Source organism: Bison bison, unplaced genomic scaffold (assembly GCF_000754665.1).
Source record: "Bison bison bison isolate TAMUID 2011002044 unplaced genomic scaffold, Bison_UMD1.0 scf7180017864160, whole genome shotgun sequence".
Lineage (NCBI taxonomy): Eukaryota > Metazoa > Chordata > Mammalia > Artiodactyla > Bovidae > Bison > Bison bison.
The window spans coordinates 5,265,234-5,279,272 of record NW_011494732.1 but is presented as its reverse complement, the minus strand read 5'-3'; the positions used below and the strand labels follow the sequence as shown (position 1 = coordinate 5,279,272).

At 41.7% G+C, this 14,039-nt stretch overlaps 2 protein-coding genes across 4 annotated transcripts in view; both read left to right on the top strand.

The window, feature by feature from the left end:
- The first annotated feature begins 21 nt into the window (after positions 1 to 21).
- On the top strand, positions 22 to 9,105 carry TMED2 (transmembrane emp24 domain trafficking protein 2). 3 transcript variants are annotated; one of them, XM_010841288.1, is made up of 5 exons: positions 22 to 400; positions 1,652 to 1,844; positions 2,236 to 2,256; positions 4,236 to 4,343; positions 7,591 to 9,105. In XM_010841288.1, exons 2-5 carry the CDS (start codon positions 1,727 to 1,729, stop codon positions 7,713 to 7,715), a joined length of 372 nt encoding a protein of 123 aa, XP_010839590.1. In that variant the 5' UTR covers positions 22 to 400; positions 1,652 to 1,726; the 3' UTR covers positions 7,716 to 9,105. The 3 variants fall into 3 exon arrangements, with proteins under 3 accessions (XP_010839590.1, XP_010839589.1, XP_010839588.1); XM_010841286.1 differs by having other exon boundaries at positions 339 to 371; XM_010841287.1 differs by lacking the exon at positions 2,236 to 2,256 and having other exon boundaries at positions 278 to 371.
- A 2,560-nt stretch (positions 9,106 to 11,665) lies between these two features.
- DDX55 (DEAD (Asp-Glu-Ala-Asp) box polypeptide 55) overlaps positions 11,666 to 14,039 on the top strand; it is an 18,277-nt gene continuing 15,903 nt past the window's right edge. The window contains exon 1 of the mRNA XM_010841285.1: positions 11,666 to 12,307. Within this exon, the coding sequence (XP_010839587.1) occupies positions 11,948 to 12,307 (360 nt within the window). The 5' untranslated portion in view covers positions 11,666 to 11,947. The remainder of the gene's footprint in view (positions 12,308 to 14,039) is intronic.

Genomic DNA, 14,039 nt, shown 5'->3' with positions numbered 1-14,039 from the left:
GCGGGGCCAGCGTGGAGAGCGGGACCCGGAGGCCGCTATCCGAGTCCTGGGAGGGGCCCGGGCCGCCACCCGGCGACCCCCTAACGTCCCTTTCCCTCGCACCCGCCCGGTTTCCGAGCTCCGCTCGGGAGATGGAACCGTTGCTTGGCTGCTTTGGATTCTCAGCTTGAACGGCTGGTTCCCCTTGGAACCTCTCGCCGAGCTTTGTCTACCAGGCCGAGCTTTGTCTACCAGGCGCCGCGTGTCATCTCCGGGCCCAGGAGGCGCTACACAGTCTTGTTTAGCTGATGGCAGGTCTCGATCCGGGCAGCAGCTGCTTCCCTTCCTAGCGCGAATTAAAGTTGGGACGTGGCATGGAAACTTCTGAAAAAGTAAATCGGAAGCTGTTGAGGAATGCTAGGTAGACGTTCGTGTTGTGTTTGCCTTTATTTTTCGTAGAAACGACCCGAGTTAACCCGTTCTTACGCAGGCCTTCGGATACCTCGTTTAGTCATCTCTGATTAAGAGAGTGGAGTTGGGTTATGCGTTTTAGAAGTGATTGCAGTGAAAGTATCTGTGGAGAAAACGGAAAATCGTTTTAAGAAACCAGCAGTCCCTAAATTTTGTCCTATATCATTTTCTTTAAGCCAAAAAAAATGACTCGCTTCTAACTTTTTTAAGGAAACCAGGTGGAATGAATATTTAAACCTACCGGTTAGCATGGTTAATGGTGTCTATGGGTTTTTCCATCTAACAGTTAACGTCAGCAGAGTTACACAAAACAAGTGAAGTTCAGAAATAAGGGGATAATGGAGGTAATAACTGTTAAAATTAGCTAAGCTCTTAAGAGATCAGGTCTTTCAGTCTGCAGGTGGCACGGGCTTCATAAGAGGAACTGCTTGAGCAAGGTCTAACGACTGATTTCGAGCACACTGGGATGAGAACATGGGTCTCTGAATTTCCAGGCTAGTCTTTTTCCTTAAGTCTTCAGGCATATAAGATAAAGCAGATTCCTTTACCAGTAAGCAGTAATCAGTCAGGAAAAACCTCGATGTGTAGGCTTACTCAAAGTTCTTAGTTTTAAAAGAGATTTCTTTTTTGTTTTGATATTAATAGCTACATATTTGTCTGTTGGTGGTATTGGGCCACTTGAAGACAAGTGTATGGTGGTTTCTGTTTCTGATTGCTTTATTAAGTTGGAAAATTAAGACAAATGTAGTCAGAGTTGAAAGGTATTCAGGGAGCCTTGTTTCTTAAATGGGAGAACTGTAGCCCAAAGAGATTACTGTCACTAACTGAAGTGGATGGACGTTGAGGTTCCTTTTTCCTAGCGAATGTTTGGCTGTCAGTAGACATCACTTAACAATTTTATTTTTAAAATTATTTTTTAATGAAGCATAGTTGCTTTACAATGTTGTATTAGTTTCTCCTGTAAAGCAAAGTGAATCAGCTATAGGTATACATGTATCCCCTTTTTTGGATTTTCTTCCCTTTTAGGTCACCACAGAGTATTGAGTAGAGTTCCTTGTACCATAGGTTCTCATTAGGTTATCTGTTTTATACACAGTATCAGTAGTATATCTGCATCAATCCCAATCTCCCAATTTATTCCCTCCTCATTTATTATTTTGAATCTTTTGAGTTATCTCATGAATTTCTCTTCTGCCTCCAGATTACAGGACCTGATAATAAAGGAATTTATAAAGGAGACCGGGAGTCCAGTGGGAAATACACATTTGCTGCTCACATGGATGGAACATATAAGTTTTGTTTTAGCAATAGGATGTCTACCATGACTCCAAAAATAGTGATGTTCACCATTGATATCGGGGAAGCCCCCAAAGGACAAGACATGGAAACAGAAGGTGAGATGAACATTCTGAAGATTTATATCCCTTTCTCAGAGTTAATATTAATCCTGTACATTTTCTCCACCTGAATGTAGTATTTATTTTTGATGACTTATTTTAGGTTTACTGACTGTCATTACAACCAAAAACCTTTTGTGAAATATACTTTTCATTTATCCAGATCTTCTAATTAACAAAAAGAAATGATTGGAGGTTCATGTTTATGTTTAGTTCTTTCCAGTTGCCATTTCTAGCAGCAGGCAGGTTACACATATCCTAGGTTGTTGTTCTGTTAATTTGCCTACGCTAGTATATGCATCTTTAGTTGCTCATTTGTATAAATGACTACTTTAGCTAAACTTCTTGTTTTTGTATGTGTGTGTTTATATCTTACACTCTTCTTCAGGTGGTGGAGATACCTGGGATGGTATGTGGATTATTTTCTGACAGTCTTTCTGCATATTTTTGTTGCCTACTGTCTTAATTTCTGCTTTCCTTTCTAACCTCAGTCTGTTAGCATGACAGTGTTTTTTCTCCTAGTTTAAAAAAACCCTACAACTAATTTAGAGTTTTAGAGTGATTATTTTTTGGTGGTTTTTATTTTGTTACATGAGACAGAGGTAGGTCATGTGAAACTTGGTTAGACGTGAAATGCAGTTCTAGGAGCCACGTCTACCCTAGATAAGGTGACAAAAGCTTTCTCAGACGTATGTTGCAGGTGGATTAATTTTTCTTGTTCGGCTTATCAGCAGTGAGCCCTAAGTTGATTCTTCTGGATAGATCGTTTACCAGGAGCCTGCACATAAGGATTTTTTGGCCGGGGACTGGGGTGGGGTGGGCCGGGGGGCCATGGTATATTTCAGGACTTTGGAAACTAGTAGTTTATTTCATAGTATTAATGTGATATAATTTGCCCTAGATAGCACTTCATAGAGTATTTACATAAGTAAGGTGAACTCTTTTTAGGTTTTGGAATCTATAGAATTTAAAGAATCATACTACTCAGAAATTTCTGTGCTTGCTTTTCAAGGCCATTTGCAGTTCAGGACTTGGCTAATTGTCAAGGAAAATTAGTTTCGAGGGGCTTTGACTTTTTTCGTTTTCTGGAAAATAGTCCTTTCTAAACAGTTGGCTATTTAAATGTTGGCTGGTGAGTGTGAATATTTTCCTTAAATAATCCTTTAACATGATGTTCAACAGTCTCGCTTTTGCTTGTTCATGTTGGTGAATGACAGCTATAAAATCAAGCTTTCCTCTAAAGCAGTGGTTCTCAGGATGTTTTTTGCTCCCCAGGGTATACTTGGCAATATCTAGAAACATTTTTGATTTTCCTGAATAGGTTGGTGGTTGTACACTGTATCGGACACTTTCCCACCACAGAGAAATTATGTGGTCTAAAATGTCCACACTGCTTCTCCTGAGAAACTCTGCTCTAAAGGTTCCACCTAGTGCATGGGCTTCTGACATGAAGCTGGTGAGAGATGATTTGTGATTGCAGCCCAGCTGCCTTAAAATGGTAGAGGCTTTTGACTTCTGATAAGAAATTTAGGATTATTTGTGGCAGTTTGGAATTCTAGATGAGGCTGGATTTTGGGCAATAGTGAATAGACTCCTCTGATGGCAGTCTTCCCTTGTGGTATATTTTTTTCCTACCTATTTGTACATTGCCATAATACAGCATTACTTATAAACATACACTTTCTTCAGAACTGTTAGTTTACCTTGCTAAAGAGAATGCCTGGTTCTAGACCTTGAGCAGTTGAGAACTTGTATTTTCACTTGCAGTGTCTGCTAAATTTCCCACTGTAGTGAAATGATTGCTTTGACTATAGTACTAGAATGTTGAATTGGTACAGATTTTCCCTAGAACATCTTCATGTTTTTTTCTGCTTAGCTCCATAAAGATTAAAAGGCAGCTTTGATACTTTTCCTAAATTAACATTAGAGTTACATGATTTTCAAGAGTAGATTTTTATTTAGTTTAAATATTGTTATTTGTAGGATTATTACTAGGGTGTTATTATTACGGTTTTGTTTAATTTGTATTTTGTGCCCCTCCTCCATCTTTTTTTTAATGTCCCCTATGGTTGGCAGTGAGTCTGGTGAACTTCACTTAACAATTTCTTAGAAGACATTTCTTAGGGCTATGTTCCTTTAGTTCGTAAATGTTGTATAGCATTTTTCCTACTCTGAAAGAGGTTTCTCTACTGGGAACGAACTTTTTAAAAATTCTTGGGGGATTAAATTGTCATCAGTGGTCCAAAATGATGTCTGAGTCATTTGTGAAAAATAGCTGCTTTTGTATGCCTTCTCTGGAGGAGGTGTTTGTTTTTTTTCCTGGTTTTAAGAATTTTTCAAAAAGAGATTTCCAAGTATGTTCTAATCCATTTTCAAATCCTTTTGTAGCTCACCAGAACAAGCTAGAAGAAATGATTAATGAGCTCGCAGTGGCGATGACAGCTGTGAAGCATGAACAGGAATACATGGAAGTTCGAGAGAGAATACACAGAGCAAGTAAGTTAATGCTTTTGACTTTGCAGCAGTATCTGAGGGCCATGAAATGGTGACCTGTATTACCCGAGAGCTGGATTGTGTCTTCCTCATTTGGAAATTTTGGACACATAAACATATTAAGGGGTTGACTTTTTAAAAGACCTATGCAAAGATATTTGAGTATATACATTTGTTTGTAGAGCTTTGTGTTAGACTAATTTATTATTGGGACATTGATTCTAAACCAAACAATGCTGTTTAGATTCAGCACTAGCTTTTATGAGTTTTAAAAAATGAGTGGTCAGCTGGGGAGTAAGCTAATGGTTTTCATAAAGCAGAAAAGAAAAACAAAAAATGGACATTACTTTGGTTTTAAATCCGATATCTGAAGTTTTTGTGATCAATAATCATGCCGAGGCTTAGCTGTTTTTCTAAAACCTGGGGTATGGTTTAATTAAAATAAAAAGCATTAAAACATGAATAGAGGTATTCACCAGGTAAAGATCAGTTTGGGTCCCAAGTTTGCAAACTGGAAGCTGTGAATGTGTTTGTCTTCAGAAACATTGATAATTGGAATCCCACCCTAGGTTGCAAAGCCTGTTTTAACCCGTGGCATAGCACTAATTATGATACTTTTGCGTTTAAAATTAAAGAGGTACCATATTGATCCACAGACGAGATGATTGTATTTTAGACCCAAGTCCACACCTGTCCAGTGTCTTCGTCCTTCAGGTCACCCTTGGGGATGGGCCTCACTGGGCATGAGCTCGTCTGTAAATGCAAAGTGGCTTTTGTGCGAAGTCTTTGTTCTGAAGGTGGGATAGGGAGTGGAGGGAGGAGTGACTCCAATAGATGAGAACAGGTTGAATTTCTCCAAGATGTAGTTTGTGTTCTTCCCACCCTCTTGCCTCCATTCTTGCCAGTGATGGAAAGGCATCTTTAGGACGTAGAGCCCAGACTTCACCTCTGCCTGGGAGAATAAAGAGTTGATGTGACGGACTGGACAGGTGCCTCTGTTCTTACCTTTTTGGGGTGGATTGGGGCATGAGATGGACTGAGGCTTATATGCAGCCACTCTTGCCTCTTCCACCTCATTCCTTCTCCTGGCCTGTGCTCTTAATCTTCTCACCTTCTAGGATCCCTACCTTCTCTCCATCACCTGTTGGTTATTTTTCTCCCAGGAGGGGGCCAGCCCATTCTGTGATGAGAAGGGCTCAGAACCCTCACTGCTTTGTAGCTCAGCTAGCACAGCAGCCAGAGGAAGCCCCCATCTTCTGGTGTCTGGAGGCATCCGACCTTTTTCTCTCATCCTTAATTTGAGTGGAGATACTCCTGAATTTGTTTCACAAACAAAATAGAATTTTAGACATTCAGTCTGATTTTATAAATCCAATAGTTCCCACAATGTTTATTTTTTGTATATCTTCCTATAACACTCGCTCCTCAGAGATGGCTATAATGAGATTTTTTTTTAAACTACAGTGTTGTAATAGTACTGTTTTTAGATCAGGCTAATGTGTGAACCAAGCTTCCCTGGTGGCTCAGTGGTAAAGAGTCCTCCTGCCAATGCGGAAGACTTGGGTTCAATCTCTGGATCGGGAAGATCTCCTGGAGAAAGAAATGGCAACCTATTCCAGTATTCTTGCCTGGGAAATCTCACGGACAGAAGAGCCTGGTGGGCTAGAGTCCATGGGGGTGCAAAAGAATCAGACACGACTTAGTAACTAAACAACAACAAGTATGTGAATGACATGAGAACAGTATCTTATGTACACATATTTTCTTCGATGATTGCTTTCCTGTTATATGCTTCAGTGTGTTCTATTTAAGTTTAAAGATGCATTTTCTGTTATTGAAGGGAGAGATAAATACTTGTTTTTATACGGTTAAGATGCTAGTCATTAAGTTATGCTAGAAGTGAATTAAAAAGTTTGCTGCTGCTGCTGCTGCTGCTAAGTCGCTTCAGTCGTGTCCGACTCTGCGACCCCAGAGACAGCAGCCCACCAGGCTCCCCCGTCCCTGGGGTTCTCCAGGCAAGAACACTGGAGTGGGTTGCCATTTCCTTCTCCAATGCATGAAAGTGAAAAGTGAAAGTGAAGTCGCTCAGTCGTGTCCGACTCTTAGCGACCCCATGGACTGCAGCCCACCAGGCTCCTCCGTCCGTGGGATTTTCCAGGCAAGAGTACTGGAGTGGGGTGCCATTGCTTTCTCCGTGTAAAGTTTGCAGCAGAAGTAAATTTCATGCCATGGAATGAACATTAAAATTTCAGTGTTGGTGTTTTTTGGAATTCTAGTTAATGGTTTTGGGCATTTGTCTATTCTTACTCTGGGGGAAAAAAGTCATTTTCTTTCCTTGAGTAAGTATAACTTATCTTTCTGGAGTCATTTAATTGATTTTCACTTCTTTTCGAGTGATCATTAGTCCAGCAGTTACTGCAATTCTAGTTTCTCTTTTTATAAATGATACATATACCTGTAAATATATGCCAGTTACTTATTCATCTCTCTTAATTGCTAATTATAATTGTTTTTAGTGTTGGCCATTTGCAGAAAAATGAGAAACTACCCAGTAGTTTTTAAAAGTTAAGGAATTTGATCAGGAACTTGAAAGAATGTCACATAAATTGAGGGCAATAAATTAATACAGCCATACTATTCCTTTGACCAATTTCTTAGCTTACAAATGGGGTAAATCCTGTAACTAGTTTAAGTTTGTCTGGTAATAGCTGCCAGCATTGGTCTGTGAAACTGAGAAACCTTTCGATCTAGAACCAATGCCAAATACATAGTGAGTGCTCAATAAATACTGAATAAATGTTTAAAGAAAAGGCACTTTGAAACATTTTAACTTAGTAGGTAGTGTTTCTTGGGTAACTTATCTTGAAAGAATAAGGTTAAATTTTCTGATTCAGCAAAAAGGATTCTAATATTAGGGGACTTTGTATGTGTGAAAGAGAGAAGGTTGGATTGGGTTTTAACTCTAGAATGTGACCGTGGGCAAGTCATTTCTTCTCTGTTCTCATGCATAAGCAGAGTGGACTTGACTGCTCCATTAATCTTCAAGGTCTCATTTAAATGTAAAACTCTGCTTTTAAGTATGTTTAAGTGCTTGGGGACAAAAGTCAAAGGTATTCTGAATACTGTGAATGTTGTGTAAAGTATTAACTTTGACATGAAGTTAAGACTAGGGGGTAATTTTGGATGTCTGTGCTTTTTCTTTTCTTTTGTTTGTTTTGGTGGTTAAATTTTGTTTGTTTGTCCTCAACAGTCAATGACAACACAAACAGCAGAGTGGTCCTTTGGTCCTTCTTTGAAGCTCTTGTTCTAGTTGCCATGACATTGGGACAGATCTACTACCTGAAGAGATTCTTCGAAGTCCGGAGGGTTGTTTAAAAGCCTTTTCCCCGTAATCCCAAGTTCATAATTCACTGTTTACCATAATAATGTCATTAGTTTCTATGTTTTTACTTTCTGAACTATATCTTCACAGCTTGTTTCTTTGTGATTGATAGATACTGGGGGAAAACACTTTTTTAGGAAAGCTATAGTGAAAATTTGACATTTGATTGGCATAAATTCATATTTGAATTCTGCCTCCATTATACAGGCCCTCCCAAAACTCAAACACTATAAGCCGAATATAGGTGTAGAGTCCTTAGTTTTCTTTCCTTTTATTTTCATTATAAAATACAGTTTGTTCAGGATAGTACTTTACTAAAAGGACTCTCTTCTTGGGATCCCTTATCCTACAGTTCAGGTCATTAGAAAGATTCATTTTGTTGAGAAACAACAATCTGAATCTTGACATTTTCTATCCAGCTTGATGGTAGAGCTCTGTGACTAGAGTATGTGACCAGGTTGGTACTTTTATACTTTGTCTGTCTTGTTTTTGCTTTAAAGATAAGACTTAAACCAACAACCTTTACCCACCCCTCCAAAGTTTCACTTTGAACCTTAGAACTCAATCACCTCCACTTAAAATTGTTGACACAAGCAGCTAATAACCATTTTTTGGTTTCTGCCTAACCTTGTAAGAAGTCTATTAAAGCCAGTTCTCTTGGGTGTTGTAGCAAACGGTCCACTCTGCTTATGCATGAGAACAGTGAAGACATGACTTTCCTTTCCATGCTGGCGCATCCACCTTCTCTACTCTTGGCATGTAGGAGGTATGCATTAATGTAATTGGAAAAATCTGGATTTCCGATGCCAAAGGGTTAAAGCTTCTTGGATTTCTTTGCGGTGATTTGCAGCCACTATTTTATTTTTGATCAGTGGCATTTTGGCCACTGTTTAATTAGGGTACTGAACATCACTGTCAGTACTAGGGTTTTTGTTTTTCTTGGGTCTTTTTTGGCACATGTGAATTTTGTTTTGTATAGAACGAAACGACTTTCTTTTGGTCTCTGATAATGGGTTTAAAAATCAAGGAGCATCTGGTTTTATTGTGGGGATGATCCGGATTATGTTGTGACTGATGTATATTGGTTACTTGTACATTTTTTTTTGGATCTTTGCAAGGGGAAAACTACAAGTAACGAGTTTTGTATAATTAAATTTGTTACAGGTTTTCATGTTCAGGGTAAACAATTTTTCAACCTTGGGTGAAAATACTTGCAACAGTTTAAGGTAACTGAGTTTTATCTTAGGACAACTGTTGCATGCCAATTTGTGTGCGTGTGTGTGTGCAAACACTTCAAAATTGAGTTAAAAGATGTAAATTTAAAATTGGTTGTGTATCTGATCTGCCCCAGGTTCAGTAAATAAACAGTTCTTTTTAAAAACAGTCTTGGTATTCTGTGTTTTATATATTTATGATTAATTCACATTTGTTAAATACCAGCTTTCTAATCAAAGCTGAAATGAGACGTCATGTTTTCCCAGTAATGATGCCTATTATAAACATCTGTTACTTTTTATGTCTGTAAACTTGATAATAGTAAACACGAATCCAATTTTAGGTTTCCCTGTGTGGTTTCTTTGATGGGTCAGTATTAACATCTGAAATATTTTTTTCTTTGGAACAAGTTTATTTTAACTCAGCCACCTGGTTTATGGTAGTCGGTAGTAAATTTAAAAGGGATTAAATGATTCACCCAAGCCTCACAGACGAGTGACTGATGTGACCAGAATCTAGATGTCTGCCTTTAGGAACCGTTCTTCTTCCTCTATTACACTAAGGGCCTGCTGGTAATAAAACTACGGTTTATCCAGCACCCATGCTAAGTGCTTTAGGTGGTCTGTCTCATTTATTTCTCAAAACATCCATTACCTTGGGTACTGTTATAATCCTCATTATGGAAATAAAGTCTTGGAAAAGATCCCCAGATCAGAAAATGAGTAAGTAGACTCCCAAATGCAAATGCAGCTATGCTGTTTCCCTCTGTCTTTGCTTTCAGACCTGCTTGGGAATTAGCTGTCAAAGGCATTTTAAGGATGTGATGATCCCATTAAAATGAAAATGTTGCCTCAGGCTTTACTCTCACCTAGTTTGAGATGACTGCACTTTACATTACTCCCATTTACTCATACTTTGGCCACCTCATGCCAAAGAGTTGACTCGTTGGAAAAGACCCTGATGCTGGGAGGGATTGGGGGCAGGAGGAGAAGGGGGGGATGACAGAGGATGAGGTGGCTGGATGGCATCACCGACTCGATGAACATGAATTTGGGTGGACTCCGGGAGTTGGTGATGGACAGGGAGGCCTGGCGTGCTGCGATTCATGGGGTCGCAAGGAGTCGGACACGACTGAGTGACTGAACTGAAGTGAAAATATTTGGGTGACTGCCTGGTGCTACCAGTTGTAGTCACTGAAATAAAATAGAGGAAAATTCCCTTTATCCCACTTTTAGTGGGGGAGATGAGCCTAGTCATATAAATTATATGGCATATTAATAATGTGTTACGGGGGAAAGTAAAAAAGGGCAAACAGTTTTTGCCGGAGTCCAGCTCCAGCAGCCAGGGATTCAACCTGAAAAGATGAACGGTGTTGGCGATGAGGCAGCCTTTCAGTTTTCTTTTGGACTGTCTATTTCAAGTTTAAGATTCTCTTTTATACTTTTATAAAAACATTAGGCCAGAGGTTTGACATTTTCAGTTCCCCCTCTCCCAGATTTATTATCTCCATAAATCATTGTTGCTCTTCAGAGTTCCTACTTCAGTGATTGTCTCAGAATCAGCCTTTTCATCTAATATCTACCTCCTCTTCTGTGTCCTATAGTTGGGATTACATTGTAACTCATGCTACATTCCTCAGTTTACTACTTATCTTCCTAAATCCTGTTTGCCTCTAACATCCTGAGCTCTTTATCTCTTAAAAAGGCTTCTAGCTATAGTGTCTCTAAAAATTCCTAACTTCTATAAGCTCTATAAAATATGCTAACTTTACAACATTCCTTAAATCTTTAACCTCTGTTTTAATTATTTCTAAGCCCTAAATTCAGTAAACTCCTTTGCCATAAACATTCTCCTCACAGGATTGCTTCAGATAGCAGTCCCTCCCATGGCCTCAAGCTACAGTCTACGTGCTCATCCTGGAACACTCTTTTGTAAAAGTCCTTGAACAAATATCAGTGGTTAACTTTAAATTATTTTCTGAGCACAGCTGCAGAAGGCTTTGTGCCTTCTCATGCTCCTCTCAAGAACAATAAGCACCTTAATATTCCTTTTCAGTCAACTCAGCTGAGGAGAGGAAAAGACAAGTCAGAATTACAAGGTCTAACTCCTTCCTTCATCCCGGGCCGTGCCTGCCGAATGAGGAGAGGGGTCTGGGGCTGTGCCTCCATTTTGTCAGTAATGCCTAACGCTGCTCCCGACAAGTTTTAGTGATTGGGAAGGGAAGGCATTACTGGTGACATTTCAAAAGTCCTCACGGATGTAAGGGAGCAAGACAAGCTGAAGAGACGGGCCCAAAGCATAATAGTCTTAAGCACAACACAGTCGTGCCCGACTCTTTGCGACCCCATGGACTATAACCCACCCAGGCTCCTCCATCCATGGAATTTTCCAGGCAAGAATACCTGAGTGGGTTGACATTTCCTCCTCCAGGGGAGCTTCCCGATCCAGGAATGGAAGCCAGGTCTCCCCCATTGCAGGCAGACTCTTTATCGTCTGACCCACCAGTGAAGCCCAAAGGCGCGTTTTTAACCACAGGACCACCGGGGAAGTCCCTGACTGGAGTGGGTTGCCCTGCCCTCCTCCAGGGGATCTTCCCGATCCATGATATAACTCAGGTCTCCTGCACTGCAGGCAGATAACTTCACCGTCTGAGCCACTAGGGAAGCCGAGCCACTGGCGAAGCCCACCGCGTAATAGCTGGTCGGTAAAAGCTTCCTGAATGAATTTTACACGTGCATACAACAATCCAGTGGTGAACACAGGAATAAGATACAGTGTTCTTATTTAGGTATCTGACCTAACTTCATCGGAAGTAAATATTTATTTTGTCCCAAGCAGTGGATCCGCACCATCAGTCTATTTTGCATATCCAGGGCTCTGGGATTGGGGTATATTTCTGTCCACTCCCTCCGGACCTACTGTCGTTTGGCCAGGACGCGGTGTTGTGCTGCCATCTGCCTCCAACCGGCGGGGAGAGTGTGAGAGCCGGGACAAAATCCCTCCCGCCTAAATGCCTGCTCGGTGTGAAAGGCGCCCGGAGCCTAGGTGGTTGCACTGGAAGAATGGCACTACTCCAGCCGGGTTCCCGCCGCCCGCTTTTATTCACCAGAAGTCGGCTTTCCACTCTTCTGTTGCAAAGGCGCCTTTCCCGCCTTCCGGATCTTTGCGAAGGGAGTGCGGTTTCCGGGCGGCTGGCTTGGCGACCGGAAGACGAAGTGCTCCTGGGAGGCGTCCGGGTAGTAGCTCGGTAGCTGAGCGCACCATGGAGCACGTAACGGAGGGTTCCTGGGAATCGCTACCGGTGCCGCTGCATCCGCAGGTGCTGAGTGTCTTGCGGGAGCTCGGTTTTCCGTACATGACACCGGTGCAGGTACTCGGCATAGGCCCTGGGGGAGGAGGGCTCTCGGTGCGAAGGGGGCAGGTTGGGAAAGGGAGACTCAGAGCTGGGACTTTTTTGTCATGTCGTCTTTCTTCTTCCCCGACTTGGGTGATGCCTAGCTGGTTAATGATCGCCAGGCAGAGGCGGCAGGTGGCAGCGCGCCTGTACTAGGGTTTTCATAACACTGCTCCTCCATCCGCTCTTAGGTGCTGAGACTTAAGTGCCTGGCTCGAATCCTGCTCCTAAGTGCCTGGTTCCTATCCTAGCCCTGCCCTCTGTAGATCTGTGAGACCTTGAGCAAATGACTTAACCTCTCTGTGCTTCATTTCCTTTCCGTGTGAAATGACGAAAATAGTATTACCTAAGAGTTGTTGTGAGGATTGCCTAAGACGATGTTACGGACACTCAGTAAATGTAACCTGTTGTTTTGTGGGCTAAGTGAAGTGTCTTGGTCCAGCTCACTCATTTATTCAGCAATTTCTCCAGGACAAACTGTGTCAGGTACTCTTTTAGGCTCTGGGGATTTTGCAGTGTTGGTCCTCACTCATGGCCCTTGCTTTTTAATGCAGAAGAGAGAGGAGGGAGTAAAGAAATAAGGTAATTTCAGCTGGTGATCAGTGTTGTGGAGGAGACAGTGACAAGAAAGTACAGGGCAAGAAGGTAAGATAGAGAAGGCCTCTTGGAGGAGGTGTCATTAAGCTGATACCTGAATGAGAAGGAGCCGGCCAAGGGATGACTGGAGGCAGGATATTCCAGCAAAGAGAAATGCCAGTACAAGTGGAATGAGCTTGGAGGAACAGAAAGAAGGCCTTTGTGGCTGGGGCATATGAGTAGTGTAAGACATGAGCAAATCGAGTGCTGACCATGCAGGGTCTTACTTGTGGGATCTTGTATTTTATTCGGAATGTAGTGAGAAGCCATCTTACATGGGAGGCTGCAGGAAGAGAAGGGCTGTGACTGCTGTGTAGAGTGGACTTTAGGGCAGTAAGAGAAGAAGCGAGGCCATCCACTAGGAGGCCGTTGTCAAGTGAGAGGTGATGGTGGCTTGGAGTAGAGAGGAAGTTGTGGATATTGAAGAGTCGCTTTTGAGAAAGCTTTAGGGTTGCTGAGGGACCAGATGTAGGGGTCAGGGAAGAGGAATCTAGAGGGACCGTGAGGTTTCTGTCTTTAGTGACTGGGTGATTGGTGGTATCATTTACTAAGATGAGGAAAGCTAGCAGGGGTAACAGTCTTCAAAGGAAAAATCTAGAGTCCTGTTTTGAAATGTTGAGGTGTGCATAGGCTCCTCAGGAAAGGTGTGGAGGAAGCAGGCAGTGCTGTGTGTCATGCCTTGGGACTGTTGGACAGAGAGGACCCAGTATTTGCCATAGAGTCTGTGGTCTAAGTGCTGTCCACTATGGGAGCCACTCACATATGACTGTTAAGAACACTTGAAACATGGTGAGTCCAAATTGAGATGCACTTTAAATATAAAAATCTATAATGGATTTTGAGGACTTAGCATGAAAGACAAATGAAAAATGTCTCATTCATTTAAAAAATATCGCTTACACATCAGGCCAACAATATTTTGGATGCTGCTGCTACTGCTGCTACTAAGTCACTTCAGTCATGTCCGACTCTGTGTGACTCCATAGATGGCAGCCCACCAGGCTCCCCCGTCCCTGGGATTCTCCAGGCAAGAACACTGGAGTGGGTTGCCATTTCTTTCTCCAATGCATGA